General features: G+C 57.1%; 1 protein-coding gene across 3 annotated transcripts; it reads right to left on the minus strand.

The window, feature by feature from the left end:
• Positions 1-3: 3 nt before the first annotated feature.
• Positions 4-21,009, minus strand: LOXL3 (lysyl oxidase like 3). Of its 3 annotated transcripts, XM_063157851.1 has the most exons (15): positions 20,897-21,009; positions 14,148-14,469; positions 13,077-13,240; positions 11,869-12,080; positions 9,128-9,187; positions 8,668-8,893; positions 7,675-7,855; positions 4,690-4,844; positions 3,848-4,021; positions 3,192-3,354; positions 2,371-2,614; positions 1,439-1,554; positions 1,198-1,334; positions 758-869; positions 4-594 (listed from the first exon to the last, which is right to left on the minus strand). In XM_063157851.1, the coding sequence occupies exons 2-15, from the start codon at positions 14,455-14,457 to the stop codon at positions 521-523; spliced, it is 2,328 nt and encodes a 775-aa protein (XP_063013921.1). In that variant the 5' UTR covers positions 14,458-14,469; positions 20,897-21,009; the 3' UTR covers positions 4-520. The 3 variants fall into 3 exon arrangements, with proteins under 3 accessions (XP_063013921.1, XP_063013920.1, XP_063013919.1); XM_063157850.1 differs by lacking the exons at positions 3,848-4,021; positions 9,128-9,187 and adding an exon at positions 3,546-3,701; XM_063157849.1 differs by lacking the exon at positions 9,128-9,187.
• Positions 21,010-21,268: the final 259 nt, after the last annotated feature.

The raw sequence follows: 21,268 nt of genomic DNA on the forward strand, positions 1-21,268 counted from the left end.
CCATTGGGAAATAGAACTTACAACTTTATAGAGGAAATAAAATTACAACTGAGAGATGGGGTAGGAGCCACCCCTGGGCAGCACTGTGGGCAGAGACACCTGCACCATCCCTGGGGGAACCAGGGGCTCCTGGGGCCCTGTGTGGGTGGTGGGCTCTGAGGCCAGCTGAGGGGGTGAGCTGGAGGAACCAGGGCTGAAGGAAGTTGGGGTGCAGCTGGTTTGGGAGGGATGCAAGACCTCCTGGACTGTACCCATGCGCCGCAGCCCAGGGGATGTGGGCACACTCTTCTGGCCAGTGGTTGGGGTGGCAGCTCCAGGCTGGGAGGTGCAGGTGTTGGTGCCTCCAGCACCAGCCCCACCAAGGTGGGCAAGGGCAGCCGGTGGCGAGTCCTGGGCAGTCCCCGGCAGGACACAGTGGCAGCAGCACTGGGCATCAGGCCTCCCTGCCATTCTTCCAGCAGCTTCCTCCCAGCAGTATGGGGTGAGGGAGGGAGATGCCTGTCTCCCCAGGGCCGGGGCTCTATGAAATCTGGTTGTTGAGCTGACCTGGGTACTGCTCAAACCGCTTGTTGGCCTCCTCGCTGAGCGCATCTCCTGCGGGCAGAGCGCAAGGGCTGTCAGCTCTGGTGCAGTGCATCCCCCAGCCAACACCTTCCACTGTAGGTGCTCCCAGCAGCACCATCCTCATCCTCATGGCTTCCTGCAGCCCTGTCACTGCCCTCCACCCTCACCCCTGTGCCATGCCCCAGGCCATTACCAATGTGGCAGCTGTGCACCCAGATGCGGTGCCCGTCGTACTTGCAGTTGCATTTCATGGCATTGTTGGTGAAGTCACTTTCTGCCACCTCGAAGTTGGGGTTGATCACGACCTGTGGGGCACCGACAGTGAGAGCCCTGCCCCTGCCTCACAGGATGTGTCTCCCCAGCTGTGGTGGGTGTGCTGGAGAGCTCGAAAGAGCCAGTGGCTGCTGATGTGGTGGGGTGGCCCTGTCCCTGTGCACCGTGTGCCCATAAGCAGTGATGCTCAGAGTCAGAAAACCCATGTGGCAGCATGTCTGAGTCTGTGGGCACAAGGACAGGCAGTGCCAGCACACACACTGAGCTCCAGTGGGAGAAAGGGATGGGTGGCTGGAGCATGTGAAAGGCTGAGGTGCAGGGAGGGGGGCAGGAGGGGCTGAGGAGGGTCAGGTGCAGCACCTGCAGGATGTAGTTGCCTGGCTTGACATCGGTGATGTCGATCCACTGGCAGTCGATGTCGTGCCGGTACAGATCCCAACAGCCCACGGTGATGCCCTGCTCCCCAAAGTTGGCACACTCGTACCTCTTGGCCACATCTGCAGGCAGGAGGAGACACAGCTGGTCTCTGCTGAGACCCCCAGCCTGGCCCCACCATGGGGACACAGGCAGGGACAGTGCGGCAGGGCCCCATGTCACCCACCTTCCTCGCACTCGGTGTCCTCCAGGCAGAAGCTGGCCTTGTGTCCCTCGGCCACCTTGGTGCCGTTGGGGGTCAGGATGTCGTAGTGGGTGAAGATGTCCATGCTGTGGTAGTGCCTGTGGGAGTGAGCCAGCACCTGCTGCAGACTGCCCTGCCCTGCATCAGCCCCCTGCTGCCAGCAATGTCCCCACAGCCCCTGCTCTGAGGTGGCAGCACTGTGAGGATGGGCAAAGCTCTGTCCTACCCTGGAAGGGGACACAGCTGTCCCCAGCCAGCTGGCCCACACAAGCAGAAGGCTCAGCGGCAGGGCACAGCCTGCATTCCTGTCCCTGCTCTCTGGAGACCCCAGCCCCAACACTGCTCATCCATGAACAGCCCCTAAGCCAAACCAGACACAACTGGACGCTGAGCACCAGATTTGGGCTATGCAGTGTCACCCTCACCCAGTGTGGAGGGATAGAATGTAAGAGAATAGTGCAGAAGGTAATTTCACACCTGGGGAGTTGCAGCTGTACTAATGACCAAAGATTAGGAATAGGCCTGCCCTTAATAGGCCACAGCTGTGTCCAATAAGAAGATGAGTGCTACAAAAGAGTGGGTTAGCTGGGTGAGGAGAGATGGAGTTGGTTGTGCTGTGAGGAGAGTTGGAGTTTGCTGGTTGTGCTGTGAGGAAGAAGGAGTCAGTGCTGTGAGGAGCTGACCATGAGAAATCACCAAGAAGGTATGGGACGTTTGAAATAAAATGACAACAACCCGGTGTCACCTTCATCCATCATCACCCCCTCTCAGTGTCATACTTGCACAGTGTCCCTTTCCTTCAGCGTCACACCTGCCCAGCACCCTCCTCACGCAGCCCATTGCAGCAGCACCACCCTCTCCCCTCCCTGACCCCCAGCCCTGTCTGTCCCTCCCTGCCATGCCCCCACACGCACCGGTGGCACTCGTGCCAGACCCAGGAGTGGCGGCCGGCCTTGGGGCGGAAGTCGGCGCGGCCGCGGTTGTGGATCTGCGAGGAGAAGCGGAGCAGGCGGCGGTGGCCGTAGGGCCAGTTGGCCAGGCGGGCCGAGCTGGCCAGGCAGTTCTCCTCAGCAGCACAGTACAGCATGTGCAGCGGCCTGTCCTCGATGTACGCCGTCTCCTGCACCAGCGGCGCGTGCAGCAGCAGGTCCGAGGCGGCTGGGGACAGGCGCTGCTCAGGGACGGGCCCTGCTCTCGGCAGGGATGGGGCAGTGCCCAGGGCTGAGCCAGCCAGGGGGCAAATGTTCCCTCTGCATTGGCTGGGCATTGGCTGACCCCTGACGTCCAGCTGCAAACTCCACTGAGCACAGCTCCTGGCGCCGCAACACTGGTGTCTACAGAGCCCACTGCCCACAGAGCCCAGTGCTCAGAGTCCATGCCCGCAGACCCCACCACCCACAGACCCCAGTGGTCAGACCCCACTGCCTGTAGACCCCACAGCTCAGAATCCATACCTGCAGATCCCATTGCCTGCAGACCCCAGTGTTCAGAATCCATATCTGCAGACCCCACTGTCCACAAAGCCCACTACCCACAGACTCCACTGCCCACAGACCCCAGTGTTCAGAATCCATATCTGTAGACCCCACTGCTCACAAACCCCACCACCCACAGACCCCACTGCCTGCAGACCCCACAGCTCAGAATCCATACCTGCAGACCCCAGTGCCCACAGCCCTCTCTGCAGAATGTCCACACAGACAGGCCCCCCGCAGCCCCCATTCCCTCAGCTCACTCTCGGAGCAGATGACGCCCGCAGCGAAGCGCGTGCCCGTGTTCCTGCAGCTCAGGCTGGCGCCGTGGTGCTGGCAGTGGCTCAGGGACATCTCGTGGCCGGCGCACTTCACCCCACTCATGACCATCTCTGTCACGTTGCTGGCATCCCAGTACCACGTCTCCTGGCGAGGGGGTGAGGCAGGGTGGGTGCCAGGGCTGGTGGCTGGATTGCCCAGGATCACTTATACCCAGGCTGCAGCCAAGCCCCCCACCACAGCTGCCCACAGGGGTCCGTGTCCCTCTGTCCCCATGGTCATTTGGGAAGTGCTGGCCTCACCAGGGCGTCACCAGGGCCCTCCTCTCTGGCACCTACCGTCACAGCATGCAGGGAGTAGCCCAGGCCGAGCTGACGACAGGCCACCATGGCCTCCTTGGTGGTCCAGCCATCGCTGCAGACCGTGCCCCACTTACTGCCTCGCTTCACCTCCACGCGGCCCTCAAACTCTGTCCTCCCGCCGGCCAGGCGGATCTGCGGGGAAACCCTGGGGCCGTGAGCGGGCATCCCACGCTGTGCCACCTCCTGTGTCCCCTCCATCCCCGTCCATCCCTGTCCCCAGCCCCGTGAGCAGTGGTGGTGGCTGCTGCTGCCCTGGCCAAGCTGGTGCTGGCACCTACTTGTAAGCCGTGGTTAGCGAATCCCAGCCCCAGCTGGCGACAGGCCACCATCGCCTCGAGGGTGCCCCAGCCTTCTCCGCACACCAGACCCCAGCGGGGCTGGTCCCCGTCGCCAGCCCCCACCGCCACCTCGACCCGCCCCTCGAAGCGGCTCCGGCCCCCGCTCAGCCGAATCTGCGGAGAAAGGCGGTGGCAGCATCATCACCGTCACAGGCGATGCTCCCCCTGCATGCAGGGCTGTCCCCAGCCCCTGTCCCAGGCTGTGCTGCAGTGCCTGCACTCAGGGGACTGAGCAGAGCCAAGCACAGCTTTAGTTGCCAGCTTGGTGGATTTGGGGACAACAAATAGCTTGTGAGTTTGGGAATTGTCTCACCAGCTCAGGGAAAACAGTTCATTTTGAAATGGCACCATTTCAGAAATGACAGGTGTGAGAGAATTAAAGATATTAAAAAAAGCTCAAAGTGGATGAAACAATGGGCCAGGGCAAACAGGAACAAGTGGCTTCATTTGCTTGTTTCATCACAGGTAAAAAAAAAAATCTCTCTTGGTTATCCCATAGTGATTTTTTTTCTGGTGTTTCTGCTGGGGAGTGGGCACAGGCTGGCAGCAGGAAAAGCATCAGGGAGCAGCACCCACAGAGCACCCAGAGCCTCCCCTCCACCCTCTTCCTCACAGAGATTCCCACCCACAAAACCCCTGATCTCCCAGGACAGGGTGAAAAGTGTGGGGTGCAGAGGAGGAGAGATGGGGTTCCCATGGGTCTGTGGGCCCTTCCCAGCCCCCCACTCTGAGACCCCACTGCTGGGAGCCCCCCGGAGCCAGCAGCCCCCCGTGGTGCGCACCAGGTTCTCGTAGCCCATGTAGGGGATGTTGCAGCGAACAGCAGCGTCCTCTGTGTGCTTGCAGTCCTCCTGGGTGATGTTCCTGAAGGGACAGTTCCACAGGGACTTCTCGGTGCCCCGGCACTGCACCTCGTTCAGGTGGATGGGGCCTGTCCCTGCAGGACGACAGCAGAAATCAGGGCCCTGTCACACAGAGGTGCTCAGGGCTGTTGGCACGTTTCTCTTCCCAGAGAAAAGCAAGGCACAATTCTTCCCAAGGATTTCTGAGATTCACATTCTCTGAACCTCAGAGAAAGGGAAAACACAATTCTTAGCACTTGCTGTGCTTGTGTTGTGACAAAGTAGAAGGCAATATGGAGATTGTTTACCCAAAGTGATGATGTTTTGTTTCCTTGGCCTATCAGGGCCAGCTGTGTGTGTGTGTGTGTGTGTGTGTGTGTGTTGGGACTATTGGGTGACAGTCACGAGATTCTGTGCAGTGTGAGCAGGTGTGTGCAGAGTAAGTGCTTGGCAGATTCAGTTTAGATGAAATGTATATAATATAGTATAATAACGTAATTCATTAGCCTTCTGATATCCGTGGAGTCAGATGCCTCATTCCCTCTCCCCTCTGATTTCCAATACAGGGCCACCCATGTAGCCAACACTGCCCTCTCTTTTTGGCATGTCTGAGGGGGTTGGACACTCCAGCTTGGGGCAGTGTGGTTGAGTGGCTGTGGTCCCATTGGGATGCTCCATCTGCATCCCAGTGCTCACAGGACACCCCAGCCAAGCAAAGCCTGGATAAATGCCTCATCCTCAGCTCCAGGAGGAGATGCCTGGTGCTGTAGCAGCCACAGGGCCTGCAAGGCCTCCCTGGCAGTCAGTTGCCTAAGATAAGAAATGCCTAGTCATGATGACTGGACCAAAAGAAGCCCCTCTTTGACCTTCAGATCCTTGTTATCTCTCTGTAAGACAACAGGTCACTTTCACCTCAACTCTTACTATTGGACTGTTTCCCAAAACCCTACACCCTATAGAAACCCCCATTTCTGCACTGTTCAGCAGAAGAGCTGTCACTGTCACCCTTTGCATAATAAAGACACCTCTGTGGAACTGTGTCACATTCACATTTTCTGAAAAATCCATTCACCCAGGATTTTTCTCCTGGGAAGCTGAGAAGCCTCAGAGAAAAAGGAAAACAATAATTATCTGATTTGATTCTCCTGTGTTGTGTTCACATGTGGAATGTGTTTACCACAGGTGATTGTTTCATTGGATTTCTGGTGTGAGTGTTTTGACTTATTGGCCAATCAGGGCCAAGCTCTGTGGGGACTCTGGAGAGAGTCACAAGTTTTCATTATTATCTTTTTAGCCTTCTGTAAGTATCCTTTCTGTATTCTTTAGTATAGTTTAGTTTAGTATTCTTTAATGTAGTATTTTAAAATAATAAATTAGCCTTCTGAGAACACGGAGTCAGATTCATTGTTCCTCCGTGTTACCTTGATTTTTTAAAATTTTCTAAGCCTTCTGATGGTAACAAACTTTCTCACACACTTTCTGTAAATAACTTATTGTTTTGCATTCTTTTATAGAAGAAAAGAAATTTAATAAACTGTTAGTTTGTCCACTGTCATTGGAGAGGTGGCACTTTCACCCTCCAATCCACTCACTTTTAGAAATTTGTAAATATTAGAGTCAGAAAATAAACTTCCCTTTTTTACCTTAAAAACAAGTGTATGCATGTCACGAAATAACACAAGCACTGTCTGTCAGTCCTGGCATTCCAGAAGGGCATTGAGTGATTGGCAGAATTCAAAAGATGCCCTCCACCCCTGGAGGACATTGGGCCATCCAGGTGTCCTTTGTCCCTTAAGACTACCCCCCTTACCTGGTTGGTGGCTGCCTACCCCTTCCCTCCCCTTCTCCCCGGGGTTAAAAGGAACAGCAACTACGTGGTTCAGGGAGCTCTGCTGGAGCTGTTGCTGGATTCAGAGGCCTGTGGGCCAGGAATAACACTCTGGATCCAAACCCTCCATCAGAACCGACTCCTTTCCTTCACCATCACCTAAAGCTTCTCTACAGAGGGAAACCTGAGCTCCTGCATGTCTGGACTTGCCTCCAAGCACCCACTACAACATCCAGATAGTCAAAGGTGTCTCTGAGGTGAAATCACCACACTTGCTGCCTTTTGGTCAAGCAGCAAGGGCCAGACAAGCTCAGGCACGTCCTGTTCCAGCTATATTGGTAATTATTCCAATAGTGGAGCTTAGCAAGTGTCAGGACCCAGCACATCCCTCTGGCTGTCCTGAGCAGCCAAGACCCCTGCCAGGGGTCTCAGGGACCCTGGCACAGAGCTCAAAACACCTGTGGTTTTGATTATGACCCGTGGAGCAAATTACCAACCTTGTATGAAGATCAGCAAGCCACAACAGTTTAAGTAGAATATTAGTGAAGTTATCATGGGGTGGAAAAGTAGATTTTAGGGTTTTTGGTATGGGGGTTCAGGAGGCAAGATGGAGGGAACTGGGTGTGTCCAGCCTTTCTCCTTCTTCTTCTTGGTCTCCATCTTCTGCTGTGATGTTGGCACTTACAGATTGGTTTAGAGTAGAAGCTCACTGTCTAACATAGGTGATAGGTATTGGGAAGTAATTGTAAACATTGTATATGTAGTTTTTAGTATAAACACATAACACTTCCCTGGGGGCAGGCAGAGTGCCTGGAACTGCCTTGCTGAGCTGACCTCGGCAGGGCAGGAGAAAATTTTTTATAAATAAGAAACAATAAACAACCTTGAGACCGAGAAATGAAGAGCCCTGACTCCTTCTTCAAATGCCAGGCTGGGCAAAGAGACTTTCTAACTTTTCTCGTGGTCACTCTGTCCAGCTAGAGATCCCGACAAGCAAGACTTTGCTATCCAGACACCTACAGCAGCTGGGGTTGGAGAGCCCCCAAGAACCCCATGCTGTAATAAATCAACCCCTGTACTCTGCCCATCAGGCTCACCTTGTCCCATGCGTGCCCCGGTGAGGGCCTCCTTGGCGCTGCCGAAGCCCAGCTCGCGGCACACCACGCTGGCCGACTGCAGGTTCCAGCGGTCGTCGCAGATGGTGCCCCACTCGCTGCTCCTGAGCACCTCCACGCGGCCCTCGCCCACCCTGGCGCCGCCCTTCAGCCGGATCCGGGGCTGTGGGAGCAGGGACAGGGCTGGGACAGTGTGGGGTGGCACACACAGCGCTGCGATGTGCAGGGACAGGACATCGTCCCCACCTCCTGCTCCGGAGCTGGTCACCTGTCAGCACCCAGGACATCCCTCTGGCTGTCCTGAGCAGCCAAGACCCCTGCCAGGGGGCTCAGAGACCCTGGCACAGAGCCCAAAATGCCCCTGTGGGTTTGATTATGACCCATGGAGCAAGTTACCAACCTTAGATGAAGATCTGCAAACCATGACAAATTAAGTAGAATGATAGTGAATTTATCACAAGGTGAAAAAGTAGATTTTGGGGGTTTAGATGGAGGGATCTGGGTGTGTCCAGCTTTTCTCCTTCTTGGCCTCCATCTTCTGCTGTGATGTTGGCACTTAGAGATTGGTTTAGAGTAGAAGCTCACTGTCTAACATAGGTGATAGGTATTGGGAAGTAATTGTAAACATTATATGTAGTTTTTAGTATAAAGAGATAATACTGCCCCAGGGGCAGAATGCCTTGGACTGTCTTGCTAAGTGGACTTTGGCAGGACAGGAGAAAGAATTTTATAGATAAGAAAAAATAAACAACCTTGAGACCGAGAAATGAAGAGCCCTGACTCCTTCTTCAAGAGCCAGGCTGGGAAAAGAGACTTTTTAACTTTTCTTGGGGTCACTCTGGCAAACTAAAGATCCCAACAGTCACCCAGCGACCCACACACCTGCAGAGCCCAGAGTACAGAACCTGGCCCAAAGTGGGGCACTGTCCTGCTGTGGGCCACCACAGAACTCATCCCCATCCCTGCAGGGCTCACCTGGCCCTGCTGCTGCTGCTGCTGGCGCTGTTTCTTCTTGTGGGCACTGCCAGTGTTGAAGAGGGGCCCTGGCACGCAGCTGACCACGGCGGGCATGCCGGATCCGCAGGCTGCTGAGGAGTTGCCCCGGTAGAACTCGAAGGAGCACATGGACAGGTGCACCTCTGTTCCCGTGCAGGACACCGAGTGCAGGCGGTAGTTGAGCTGCTGCCGCTCTGTGAAGAGCCTGAGAGGGGAGAGGAGCCCTGAGGCACGGCCAGAGTGACCAGTGGTAGTGGAGGTGTCACCAGCCACCCTGCCTGCAGCTGTATGCGCTGGCTGTGCCCCTTGCCCTGTCCCCAGGGTGACACACGGTGCCTGCCAGGCAGCCACCCCTGGCCAGGTGCCTGTGCCACACCCCCAGCAGCACAGGGACACACAGGGGACGCTCCTGCCTCTGGCTCTCCATGGAACCATTTACCTCTTCTTGGGCCCTACGTCCTCCCTGCGCTTTTGTTTAGGCTGAGATTTGGAGGCCAGCCTGGAAAATAGAAAACAACCATCACAAAGCCTGGGATTTCAGGCTGTCACCTCTGCCCTCAGCAGTGACACAGGGAGCACAGCCTGCCCTGGCTTCACTGGAGGCTGAACTGGGCACCTTGGTACCCAGGAAAACTCGTGTGCATCCCCTTTGTGTCACACAGGGGTGCAACAGCATCATCTGCTGCCAGCAGTGTGACACAGCCACACTCCACAGCAATGATGCAGCTTCCTGCATGCATCCCACCAGGAAACTGCTGGATGCAGCCACATCCTGCTCTGCCTTGTCACAGACCAAAAGATCAAACACCAGCAGCCACATTTGATCAGTGGTTGTGTCTGTGTCCTCATCCAAACACCATGCCACCACTGTGCCATGTCCCCAAGGTGCAGGACACCCAGCAAGCAGCACAGGCAGCCCCAGGGTGCTTGCCCTGGGGCCATGGGGCATGGTGGGACTTGCTGCAGGCTGGCAAGGACTGCTGCCAGTGAGGGAAGCAGCCCTGGCACAGGCTGAGCCATGAGGGGAAGCTGCTCAGCACACACAAGGTGCCATCCCAACATCCTCAAATGCCTGTTTCCCTCAGGGAGGAAGGTGCTGAGCAGAGCCAAAACCCCAGAGCCCACAAGGAGTGAAGAGCAGAGTGACCCAAAGGAGGGCAGGGGACTGCCAGCCCCAGGGACCAGGCAGAGCCAAGCCTGGCCACTGTCCCTGCAGGCCAGCACAGGCTGGTGTCAGCTGCACAGGACACAGCACAGGGCTGGCATTCAGACAGCCAGAGGGCATCAGTGCCCACTCACACTCAGGAAACCACATCTGGATCCTGCACCTGGATCTGGGCTCCCAGGACAGGAAGATGCCATGTGTGTGGTGTGAGCCCCAGGGAGAGCAGCCAGACAGAGCCCTGGGAGGAGATGGGGGTGTGGGACTGTTCCAGTCCCTGAGCTGGGAGCTGTGAGGATCCTGGCTCCTCCAGCAGGAAGAGGAAAGAGGCATGACTGACAACAAAAGGTTCAGGCTCAGGGTAAGGAAAACCTTTTGCCCATGAGGGCTGTTCCATACTGGAGCAAAGACCGCAGGGCTGCAGAATTTCCATTCTTGGAAGGTTTCAAAAGCCAGCTGGATGAAATCCTGGGCTTAACCCACAGCTGGCTCTGCTCTACACAGGGAGTTGGACCAGGACTCCCAGAGAGAGGTCCCTTCCAGCCTGGATTATCCTTGTGCTTTCATATGACTGTGGCCGTGCAGCCCCAAACTGATCAGCCCCTACAAAAGTGTGGCTCTCAGGGGCCAGTTCCTGCCCAGGGCAGAGGGACAGGACTGCAGCCTCATGGAGACACAAAACATTTCCCCAGAGCTGCAGGGGAAGGGGCAGTCAGCACCAAACCAGCCAGGAAACAGCACATTGGAGCAACCAAAACCTTCAGGTGGGAGTTGAGGAAACCCATGGGATGACCCTGAATTCCCATCACCAGCAGGAGCTGGCAAGGATGACTGCAGGGGACACAGACTTGGGAGTGTCACAACAAAGAGCTCACAGTGAGTGTGGGGCACATTCAGCACCAGGGAAGGTGGTGGGACTGGGGCTCAGGAAAGAGGTGCCATGCCCCAGCCCAGAGAGGATGGGCTCTGGCTCACTGTATCCACCAACAGATCCAGCAGCAGGGTTCAGGGATGGAGGGAAAAGGCAGCCAGACCATCCCCTGGGCCTGGCAGAAAGGCAGCAAGGATGAGGAGGCAGAGGATGAGTGGGCAGACCCCAAGCAGATGTGGCACTCAGGGCAGGAGCTGCCACACTGTGCCCATCAGCACTGCTGAGCACGGGCTCTGGTGCCCACACCAGCCCATCCTGCAGGGAATGGAGGGTGCACAGCCTTTCCAGCATCCCCAGTGCTGCTTTCTGCAGAAAGCAGCCCATTTCCACAGCCCTTCCTCCCCATCCACCAGGAGAGACAGCTCTGCTCCGAGGCCTCCTGCTGCCCTCCCAGGGTGCCAGGACTCCAGCCTGGTGTGCAGGACAGGGCTGCTGTGCCTGGAGCACGACCAGCCTGGAGAGAGATTGTCTCTTGTGGGGAATGGGGGACCCCAGCACACCCAGGCAGGTGCTCTGGGGTGGGGATTGTCCCACAAACAACCCAAGCCTTCAGTCTGCTCTGTCCGGATCTGTTTGTGCCCAGATCCATTCTGACAGCAGAGACTGGTGGGGCTGGACAGCCCAGCTCTGCCATGGCTCAGCAGATGGGGCCCTGGCCCCTTACCTGCTGCCCAGCCTCGGGCCCTTGGTCCTGGCTGCTCTCCTCAGCCTCCTGTGGAGCATCACCAGCTCAGGGCACACACACTGCCAGGCACAGCATGTCCCTGCCCCTTGTCAACCCACGGTGTGGCTGGAGCATCCCCTGATGGCTGCAAACCTCCCCTTGGGCTAGGGACAGCACTGCCAGGGAGCAAAAGCACTCCCCTTTGCTGTAGGGTGTGTGGTGGCCACCCCACGGCCACCCAGCAAGTGCCCAGATGTCCAGCTGGGGCTTGGACTGGTGAGCAGCAGGGTGGGAGGGATTTTAGGAGCCACAACACCCAAGAGCACAGCCTGTGCTGTGCCCCCAGCATTACCCCTGGCACCATCCCCATCCCTGCTTGGACACCCCAGCCCTGTGTGCTCCCTGCCGGCCTCACTCACTCACCTGTAGAAGTTCCTGTTGACTTTTTTCTCTGCCGGGAAGCCCATCATGCCACAGACCACGCGGCTGTTGTGGCTGTCCCAGCCCTGGTCGCAGATCTGTGCCCAGCTGTCCTTGTAGCGCACCTCCACGATGCCCTCCGTCACCGGCAGCTGCCGCCGCCCCCCGGACACCACCGGCCGCAGCCGCACCTCCTCCAGGTGGCTCTGCTCGGTCTGCAGGGATGCGGTCAGCCCCGGGTCACCTCCCATCCCATCGCCCCTCCTCCGGCCAGCCCACTCCCGGGGAATCTCCAAGGATGAGGGAAAGGGGTCCCCAAGCATAGATGGGGCACAGGGACAGCCAGTCCTGCACTCCTGCTGGCCACATCTGATGGCCCTGGGCAGCCAAGGATGGAACTTCATACAGAGAGCTCATTGTCCCTTTGGGTCCCCAGGTGCATCTCCGGGGAGCATAGCCAGGAAAGCCAGTGCTGCTTTCCTGCAGCCCCAGGGAGAGCTCCCAGACTGCCCCACACACACCCAGGGTGCCCTGTGCCATCCCAGGGAGAGATCCCAGACTGCCCCACACCCACCCAGGATGCCCTGTGCCATCCCAGGGAGAGATCCCAGACTGCCCCACACACACAGGGTGCCCTGTGCCATCCCAGGGAGAGATCCCAGACTGCCCCACAGACACCCAGGGTGCCCTGTGCCATCCCAGGGAGAGTTCCCACACTGCCCCACACATGCCCAGGGTGCTCTGTGCCATCCCAGGGAAAGCTCCCAGACTGCCCCACACCCTGGGTGCCCTGTGCCATCCCAGGGAGAGATCCCAGACTGCCCCACACACACCCAGGGTGCTCTGTGCCATCCCAGGGAGAGCTCCCAGACTGCCCCACACCCACCCAGGGTGCCCTGTGGCATCCCAGGGAGAGATCCCAGACTGCCCCACACACACCCAGGGTGCCCTGTGCCATCCCAGGGAGAGATCCCAGACTGCCCCACACCCAGGGTGCTCTGTGGCATCCCAGGGAGAGTTCCCACACTGCCCCACACACACCCAGGGTGCTCTGTGCCATCCCAGGGAGGGTTCCCACACTGCCCCACACATGCCCAGGGTGCTCTGTGGCATCCCAGGGAGAGTTCCCACACTGCCCCACACATGTCCAGGGTGCTCTGTGGCATCCTGGATGTCACCAGCTTCTCTGGCCAGCTCAGCAGCCCCCTCACCTCGATGACATTGGAGTCCTTGAAGCCTGGGATGCGTTCATCCTTGCAGACCACACCTGCATCCTCCTCGTGGCTGCAGTCGCTGTTCCCCCAGCCCCGGTGTTTGCAGTCCCCGATGCTCTTCTCGTTTCCTACACAGTTCACATTGTCCAGCCAGATCCGCCCTGCCAGACACAGCCTGGGGGTGAGGAGGGGCCAAGCATCCCCTGGGAGCAGGGAATGAGCCCTAGAGCACGGCCAGGGATCACACGGCTTACAGCAGCAGCTGTAGCACAAAGCTGAGGCCAGTGAAATGCCAGGATTGAAATTCTGTGTGACATTCACATTCCCTGAACGTGATTCCTTCACCCAGGGTTTTTCTCCTGGGAAGCTGAAAGGCAGCAAGAGAGGTCTCAGAGATAAGGAAAACAATTCTTATCTCATTTGCTTCTCCTGTGTTGTGCTCATGTGGAATGTGTTTGGAGATTGTTTACCCACAGGTGATTGTTTCATTGGATTCTGCTGTGAATTCTTTTGACTCATTGGCCAATTTGGGCCAAGCTGTGTCAGGACTCTGGAAAGGGTCAGGAGTTTTAATTATTATCTTTTTAGCATTCAGTAAATATCCTTTCTGTGTTCCTTAGTAAAGTATAGTATTCTTTAATTTAATATAGTATAATAAAGTAATAAATTAGCCTTTCTGATAACATGGAGTCAGATGCATCATCTCTCCCCTCATCAGGGCTGCCTGAACTTACAATACTTCTGGGTGGGGGTCTGCAGATGTGGAGCCTCCACCTCCCCAAGGGGCTTCACTGCCACACAGAAAGCTCCCACACGTGCACACCTGAGCACATGCGCACACCTGAGCACAAAATCACTGCCAGGCACTCTGCAAACACAGACCCTACCCCTTGCAGAGATGCCAGGGCGATGCTGTGCCCACCACCCCTCTCTTACTGCGCACACCTGAGCACACGTGCACATCTGAGCACACAATCACTGCTGGGCACCCTGCAAACACAGACCCTACCCCTTGCAGAGATGCCAGAGCTGTGCCAGGGGTTTCTGTGCCCACCACCCCTCTCTTACCGACTCCTTTGCCGTACTTGGCGCTGTGTGCCCAGCCGGTGGCAGCCACGAAGCCGAGCTGGCGGCACAGCACGTGCGCGTTGCCCAGCGTGAAGTCGTCGTCGCAGATGGTGCCCCACTCGTCGTTGTAGAAGACCTCCACGCGGCCCTCGTTGTGCTTGCGGGGGTACCCGGCCAGGCGGAACCTCAGCTGGGGCCCGGGGGGGTGTGTGGGGCCCGGGGGGGTGGGCTGGGCACTGCCCACCCACAGCCAGGCACTGCCCAGCAGCACCAGCAGCTCCGGCCATGCCCATGTGCCGCAGCCTCCCATGGCTGTGTGGCCCTGCAGGGACAGACAGGGTCAGGGATGTGCTGTGTGAAAAATGCGTGTATTTTATGATTGGCTTTTTGCAAATATTGAAATGAATATTATATGGGTTGTGTTAGAAAGTTATGCTGGGTTAATTCTCTTAAGTACTGTGTTAAATATAGTTTTAGGTTATAAACATTGTTAAAATAGAAACGATGCTATGTAGGATACTTTTTTTAAAGAAAGGACTCGCAGCGAGATGGCAGCCACAGGACACCTGAATCTTTCAGAGAAAGAGAATTTATTGCCCTCTTATCAGAAGAAATGAACTTCCCACCTCGAAGGCACTGTTAAGATTCAGAGGAAGAAGTTGACACTGACCAGACAGAATCCTGTGTTTGAGTGAAATTTATGCATCATGTATGAGGTGTATGAATATGCAACAGGCTGTTGATTTTAAGGGTTAATCCTCTGTTAACATGGGTCCTTTTTCGGGCTTGTGCTGCCCAGAAAAAGGTACCTGGATGTCCGTAACTCTTTGTATTTGTTGTCTAATATTGTCCTTATTCAAATTGTCCAAATGATTATTACTCTAATTGTATTACTATTTTTATAACAATTTTATTACTATTAAACTTTTAAAATTTTAAAAACAAGTGATTGGCGTTTTTCACAGCTGGAACACCAGCCCCCCCCATCCATTCCCCCCATCCATCCTCTCCATCCAGCCCCCCTGCCCAGTTCTGTGCTGGCCCCACCACCAGCACAGCCACGTGTGTAGGAGTGTTTGGGGGTAGCACGGTTGGGACAGATGGAGATGAGAGATCTCTGCAGCCAGGTCAGGAACTTGGGCTTTATTGCAAAGGGCCTGGGTGCAGGGCCCTGCTGGGAGCTGCCAGCCACAGCTGGAGCAGGCCTGAGAGAAGAGAGGGGTAGGGAGGATGAGAGGGTAAGAGAGTAAGGGAATAAAAAAGGTAAGAGAGTAAAAGGGTAAGAGCATAAAAGGGTAAGAGAGTAAAAGCGTAAGAGAGTGAGGTTCCCATTACAATACAATAAATCTCCTTCTGTGTTGAATATTCTAATTCTAAGTAATTTAGTACCATATACAAATCCTATAGCATTTACATACAGCTTATAAGAATCATTAAATTACCATACTGTGTTACATTTTAAACCCTAAAAACTCCTCTTTGGACCCCTTCTGCCAAGCTGTAGGGTCTGCTCTGCCCCTTGGACCTGTCTGCAAGCAGAGGGTGTTGTTCCATCAATAGGGGATTACCTTCAGTCTGCCACACCATTGTTTTCCAGTTGTTCAGTAACTGAGGGATCTCAAAGCTTGCTTTCATTTCAATCTCACTTATAGTTTCCATATTCTCAAAACCTTTTGCCAGGCAATCATGTTTATAAGGCTTTCCTGTTTCATCTTCCCCAACACACGTGCCTGGCCAGAGTGCCCCTGACACACAGCCCCTGCACCCCTGGGGTCGTCAGGGACCTGCCCTGTGCCCTGTCCCCCTCTGCCAACAGCCCCCACTGTGCTGTCTGGTCACATCCGAGGGGCAGTGAGGGCAGATGGGCACAGGGGTGTGCCCAGGAGAGGTGAATGGAAGGAGGGGATGAGCTGCCAGAGCTGAGGGAGCTGGAACAGGCTCAGGGCACAGGGAAAGCCTGGCTGGACAGGCCAGGAGCTCACTCCAGCAGGAGCAGGGAATGGCTGCTGGCTGAGGGGATTCCAGCCCACGCTCCTGCCCTCCCTTCCATGACGAGCGAGGCTGCCGGAGCATTCGCATTCCTCTGACAATATTTGTGGCTCCCCGAATACCTGAGGGAGATGTGGTATTCCTGCACCAGTCCCACGGCAAACAATAGTGAAAACCCTTCTCTGTGAGCTGCCCTCCCTTCCCAGTGTGCTATTCCCATGGATCCTGTAGCTCAGGAGCAGCATTTCTGCACGGGGGGTGTTGACAAGCTCTGACTGTGCCACCATCCCTGCCAGTCCCTGCCATGATGGGAAAGCATTCCCTTAAAACACCCCAAGGGAAGCCCCCCAGAAGGATATTTCTGTCTCCAAGTCTCCCTGAGCACAGATCCTGCCTGCAGCACTCACACAGACCGTGCTTGCCATTCGAAAACATTGAAAAAAAACAAGTTTGGGCTTTCCTGGGGTGATTTAAAATTCCCATATTTAGCTGCAGTGTCACAGAGAAAGGGAAACAAATTCAAACCCCACGCAGAGCTGGGGGCTGGAACAGCTGCTCCACCTCCCCACCAGCCTCCAGGGCAGGGTTTTCACAGAGGAATCAGCCCCATCCCTGCTTGGTTCACTTTTCCAGAAGATAAGGACCTGCTCCACACTCCAGCCTCCTGGGCCAAGGCAGGGATGGGCCAGGATGGTGCCCAGTGCCAGCCCCTCTGCCACACCCAAAACACCAACACAAGCCTCCAGAGGGCCCAGCCCTGCTGCCTGCTGCCCCTTTGGGCACGTGTGACATTGGAGGTGCCACCAGGAGCAGCGAGAACCTCGGGATGAGCCTGCAGAGATGCTCAGGAAGAGTGAGGAGTAACAAGGACCAGCACTGCTGGTCCAGTTCCAGACACAGTGGTGGGAATGACTGGATGTGGCACTCTGCTCTGGCTGACAAGGTGGGCATTGGTCACAGGTTGGACTTGGTGACCCTGGAGGTTTTTCCCAACCCTGTAATTCTGTGATAAATGTGATAAAACACATCACCTCCCTTGGAGTAACCACATCAGCGTGGGTCTGGCTCTCTCCTCTGTCACATCTGGGGGACAGGGGACACCACAGAGCTGGTGGGGACATGGTCCATGCAGCTGGGAGCCAGCTCTGGGCTCCTGGTGCCTCACTGCCTGCTCTGGCACTGCCAGAGCTCAGCAGGACGTGTGTTTGTGGGCAGACAGCAGGGAAATGCTCTGCTGAACCTTTTACCCAGCCAGCAGGAAAGGAGGGAGGGTGCAAAGGGCCACCCCAGCCCTGCCAGTGGCTCAGGAAAGGGAATTTCTGGGCTTGGAATGGGAATTGTCCATCCTCATCTCCACACTGCCTGGGAAGCAGAGAAGGGATGAGTTTGCCATCTCACAGCAGGAACAAAACTTCTTATTCCAGCCCTGGGTCAGTGAGGGGACACTGCCCTGCCCAGAGGAAGGGCTGGAAACCCTCAGAGCTGTCCTGACACACCATGTGAGCCCCTCAGTGCTAACCACAGCACACCTTGGGGTGTGTTTCCTTAGGAACTGGAGCTTCCCCAGCGCTCCTGAGCGAGCAGGATGCTCTGCTGTGGAACTGGGCACTTTCACAACGGGGTCAGTACAACCCTGAAGGACACAATTAATGCCAATCTCCACGGTCTGGCAGAAATAGCCCGTGTCAGGAAGTGGGAATGGCCTTTTATGAGATCACAGGTCCTGTTAATTGGAGTAACTGTGTTGATATAACAGCCTGAGACTGGAAGGCATTTGATTCATCTTGCACCACCTTTTAATGAATAATTAGCACTCAACAAAACCAGTGCACCTTCTGCTAAGTGGATTAAAACTGGTCACCTGCTGGAACTAAAATGTGGTTACATGGGGAAGTCACCACTCTGGGGCTTTCTGGTGAGGATCACATGCTTTCCAAAGCAAAACTGTGCCAGGAGGAGGAAAAAGAGGAAAAAAGCACCTTCCTGGTGCAGACGGCAGAGACGGAAATGGGGGAATCAGAGCTGGAATAGGGACAGCCTGGTAAATCAGCATGGTGCAGCCTATATCCTTGGCTACAAGGAAAATTTAAATCTGTGCATTGAGAAACAAAACACAGAGGACCAGAACGTGGCACCTAAAAAGTGCTTGGGCTTTGTGCAGCAAATCATTGATTCCCCTCTGACCCTCAGCAGCGTGACCTCAGGATCTGTAATCCCTGCTCCAGCATCTCTCATCCCACTGTGCTTCCTCAGCCCTGGCTCCTCAGCTCAGCCACTCACCTCAGAGTTTCCCAGTGGCATTCCAGCTGTGCTCTGTGGCTCCAAATCCTTTTCCATGGCCAGCCCAGCCCTGCCCTGTGAGCTCCCTGCAGCCCAGCACGGCTCCCTGCGCGTTCCTGCAGCACCTCCCTCCCTCTCTGAACACGCTCCGTGCCCGTGTCCATGTCCTGGGCAGCCAGGCTAACAGGGCTCTCATTGTCCACAGCACTTTTTCCACCTCTGAGGCACAAGCTGTGAATTTGCTCCTCTCCTGCTGCCCTGCTGCTCGTTTTGCTCGTTAGCTTTGCTCTGAATGGGCAGCCAACCCCAGCATCCCAACCATCCTGCTGTCAGCTCCAGCCTGGGACAGTGTCCTCTTGGACCAGCGATTGTGGCACTCTGGATGTGGTTGTGGCACTCTGGATGTGGTTGTGGCACTCTGGACGTGCTGCCCCAGGCACAGATGCTCAGCAGAACTCCACAGTGAGGGTAAAGGGCCCTGGAGGATGGGCTGGCTGGGCGTGGGAGCTGGGAAGCAGCCCAGGTCCTTGCCACTGCCCAGGAAACCTCAGGAATGTCCCAGCCGGGTGTGCACGAGGCCCTGAGCCACATCCCAGGCTGCAGCACAGCTGGTGGGGTGTCTGAGAGTGCTGCAGAGTCAAAATCCTGGGGTTCCCTCCAGTCCTCAGCCTCAGCCCTGCTCTGCTGAGGCTGGCATGGGTGAGAGGACCCAGCCCCAGGGTCCTCTCAGGGCAGGGGACAGCCCCAGATGGCAGCAGGAGCTGTGACACTGCTCAAACTGCTCCCATGCCAGCCCACTGGTGCTGCTTGTGCCAGTGGGTGATGGATCAGAGGACAGAGTGACCCTGACAGCGATTTACAGCCAGGCACTGTCCCCATCAGTGCCCTGCATCTTGCACAGAGGCTGCCCCTTCCAGGACTGTCCAAATCACGAGTGTCCTTCAGCACTCACTGGGCACACAGCAGGACAATCAGTCTGCCCCACCAAAACCCCAGTGAACAGCCAACAGAACTGAGGAAGGGGCAGCTCCTGGTGAGGCAGATCCATGGGTTTGATCAGCACAGGGCATCCCTGCACACAGGGATGACATCCCAAGCCACAGCAGCAGGGAAAGGCCAGGCCATGGAGGGATGTGCTCGCCCAGCAGCAGCCTTGGACACACCCACGGGGGCCATGGAGCATCCCAGGCACTGACAACTGGGAGGACTCAGAGAAGAGCAGCACTGGGAAAGCCGCCAGCACAAGGGAGAGGAAGCTCGCTCTGTTTATCCATCCTTGAGAAGGTTAAGAGGTGACACAGCCACTCTCTGTTGATGTCCCATGCCGGGACATCCCTGAGAGCATGGGGTCAGGAGAAGGTCTGGTGAGTCCCATGCCTTCAGGGCTCCATCCCTCCCGTTGTCCCCAGGGCCCCTCACACACACACACGGCCCTTTCGCAATCCCGCTTTTCCCCTTTTCCCGCTTCCCGGAAGCGCTGGAGAGCCCGGAGCAAACGTGCACAAAGCAGGGGAGCCCTGACACCCCCACCCTGCTCAGGAGGGGACCTGGCATGGGTCAGAGCTCCGGGGTCTGACAGGGCACATGGTGCCACAAACTGGTCACAGAAGCAGCCCAGGGTCACCATAGGAATTTGGATTTCCTGGCAGGATTGGTGTCACTCCCAAAACTACAACCTCCTGTGCCTGGGAGCTCACTGCCCCTCTCTGCCCACCCACCGTGTGTCCCCATCCCAGGCAAGGACAGCGACCCTGCTGCAGAAAGAGACAAAACAGCGTGCGGGGCTGGGGCTGCACTTCTCTGACAATCCCAGGTCCAGCCACTTTGGGCTACCTGATGTCCCCATGTCCTGCTGTCACCCCCTATTTCAGGACCGGTCCCAGCACAGCTCGTACCCCCTCCCAGCCCCCCAGGACACAGCAGGGCCCTCAGCAGAGCTCTGCCCGCCCTGCTCTGAGCTGCCCGGCTCGGGAGAGGCAGCCCGGGGAGGAACCGGCTGCCGGCAGGAGGGAAAGCCCTCGGAGGAATGCGCAAACATCGCCCATCCCCAGGGGCAGAGGGGCGGCCAGGGGGCCGGGGGCTGTGGGGTTGGTGTCCCAGATACCCTGGAGTAGGGAACCAGCCACCCTGGACCTGCTGGGGACGGGACCGGCTCAGCTGCGGGCTCCTGAGAGCAGCAGGGAGGGCGAAAAGCCAGCCGAGACGAATCATCCCTTCCAGCCTCCCGCCCCACATCTCTCCATCCATCCTCTCCTTCCATGTCCGCTGCTCATGGAAACCCTGACGCTCAGGATTTCCATGTGTAACCCGCTGCTCTGCCCGCAGCCCGCACGCTTTGGGGTGCGGTACAGCCCCAAAACCCGCCCGGCACGGACCGGCATCGCTGCCCTCAGCCCCGCACCCGGGACACCCTCAAGGCGCCCCGGCCCCTCAAGGCGCAGCCCCCGCCGCTCCCGGGACAGCCGGGCCCCGCGCGGTACCTCCGGGGTGCCGAGCCGAGCCGAACCGTGCCGAACCGAGTCGTACCAAGTCCTGCGGTGCCGTACCGAACTGAGCCGTGCAGTGCTGTATCGTGTCCTGCCGTGCCGAGCAATTTCGGTCAGTGCCGCCGCGCTCCGCCCCGGCCCGCCCCGCGCTGTGCCCGTGGCCGTGTCCGGGGCCGCCCCGGCCCGCTCCGAGCGGCCCCGGCCCCGCCGCCGGCACGGCCCGGACGGGCCCGGCCCGCCGCCCCGCCATGGGGCCGGCTCCAGCCCCCGCCCCGGCCGGGCTCGGCTCCAGGCCCGGCCCCGGCCCCCCGGCACGGAGCTGCCCGGCCCGCGGGGAGCCGCCAGCCGAGCTCCCGTTCCCGGGGT

Source organism: Melospiza melodia, chromosome 5 (assembly GCF_035770615.1).
Source record: "Melospiza melodia melodia isolate bMelMel2 chromosome 5, bMelMel2.pri, whole genome shotgun sequence".
NCBI classification, from domain to species: domain Eukaryota; kingdom Metazoa; phylum Chordata; class Aves; order Passeriformes; family Passerellidae; genus Melospiza; species Melospiza melodia.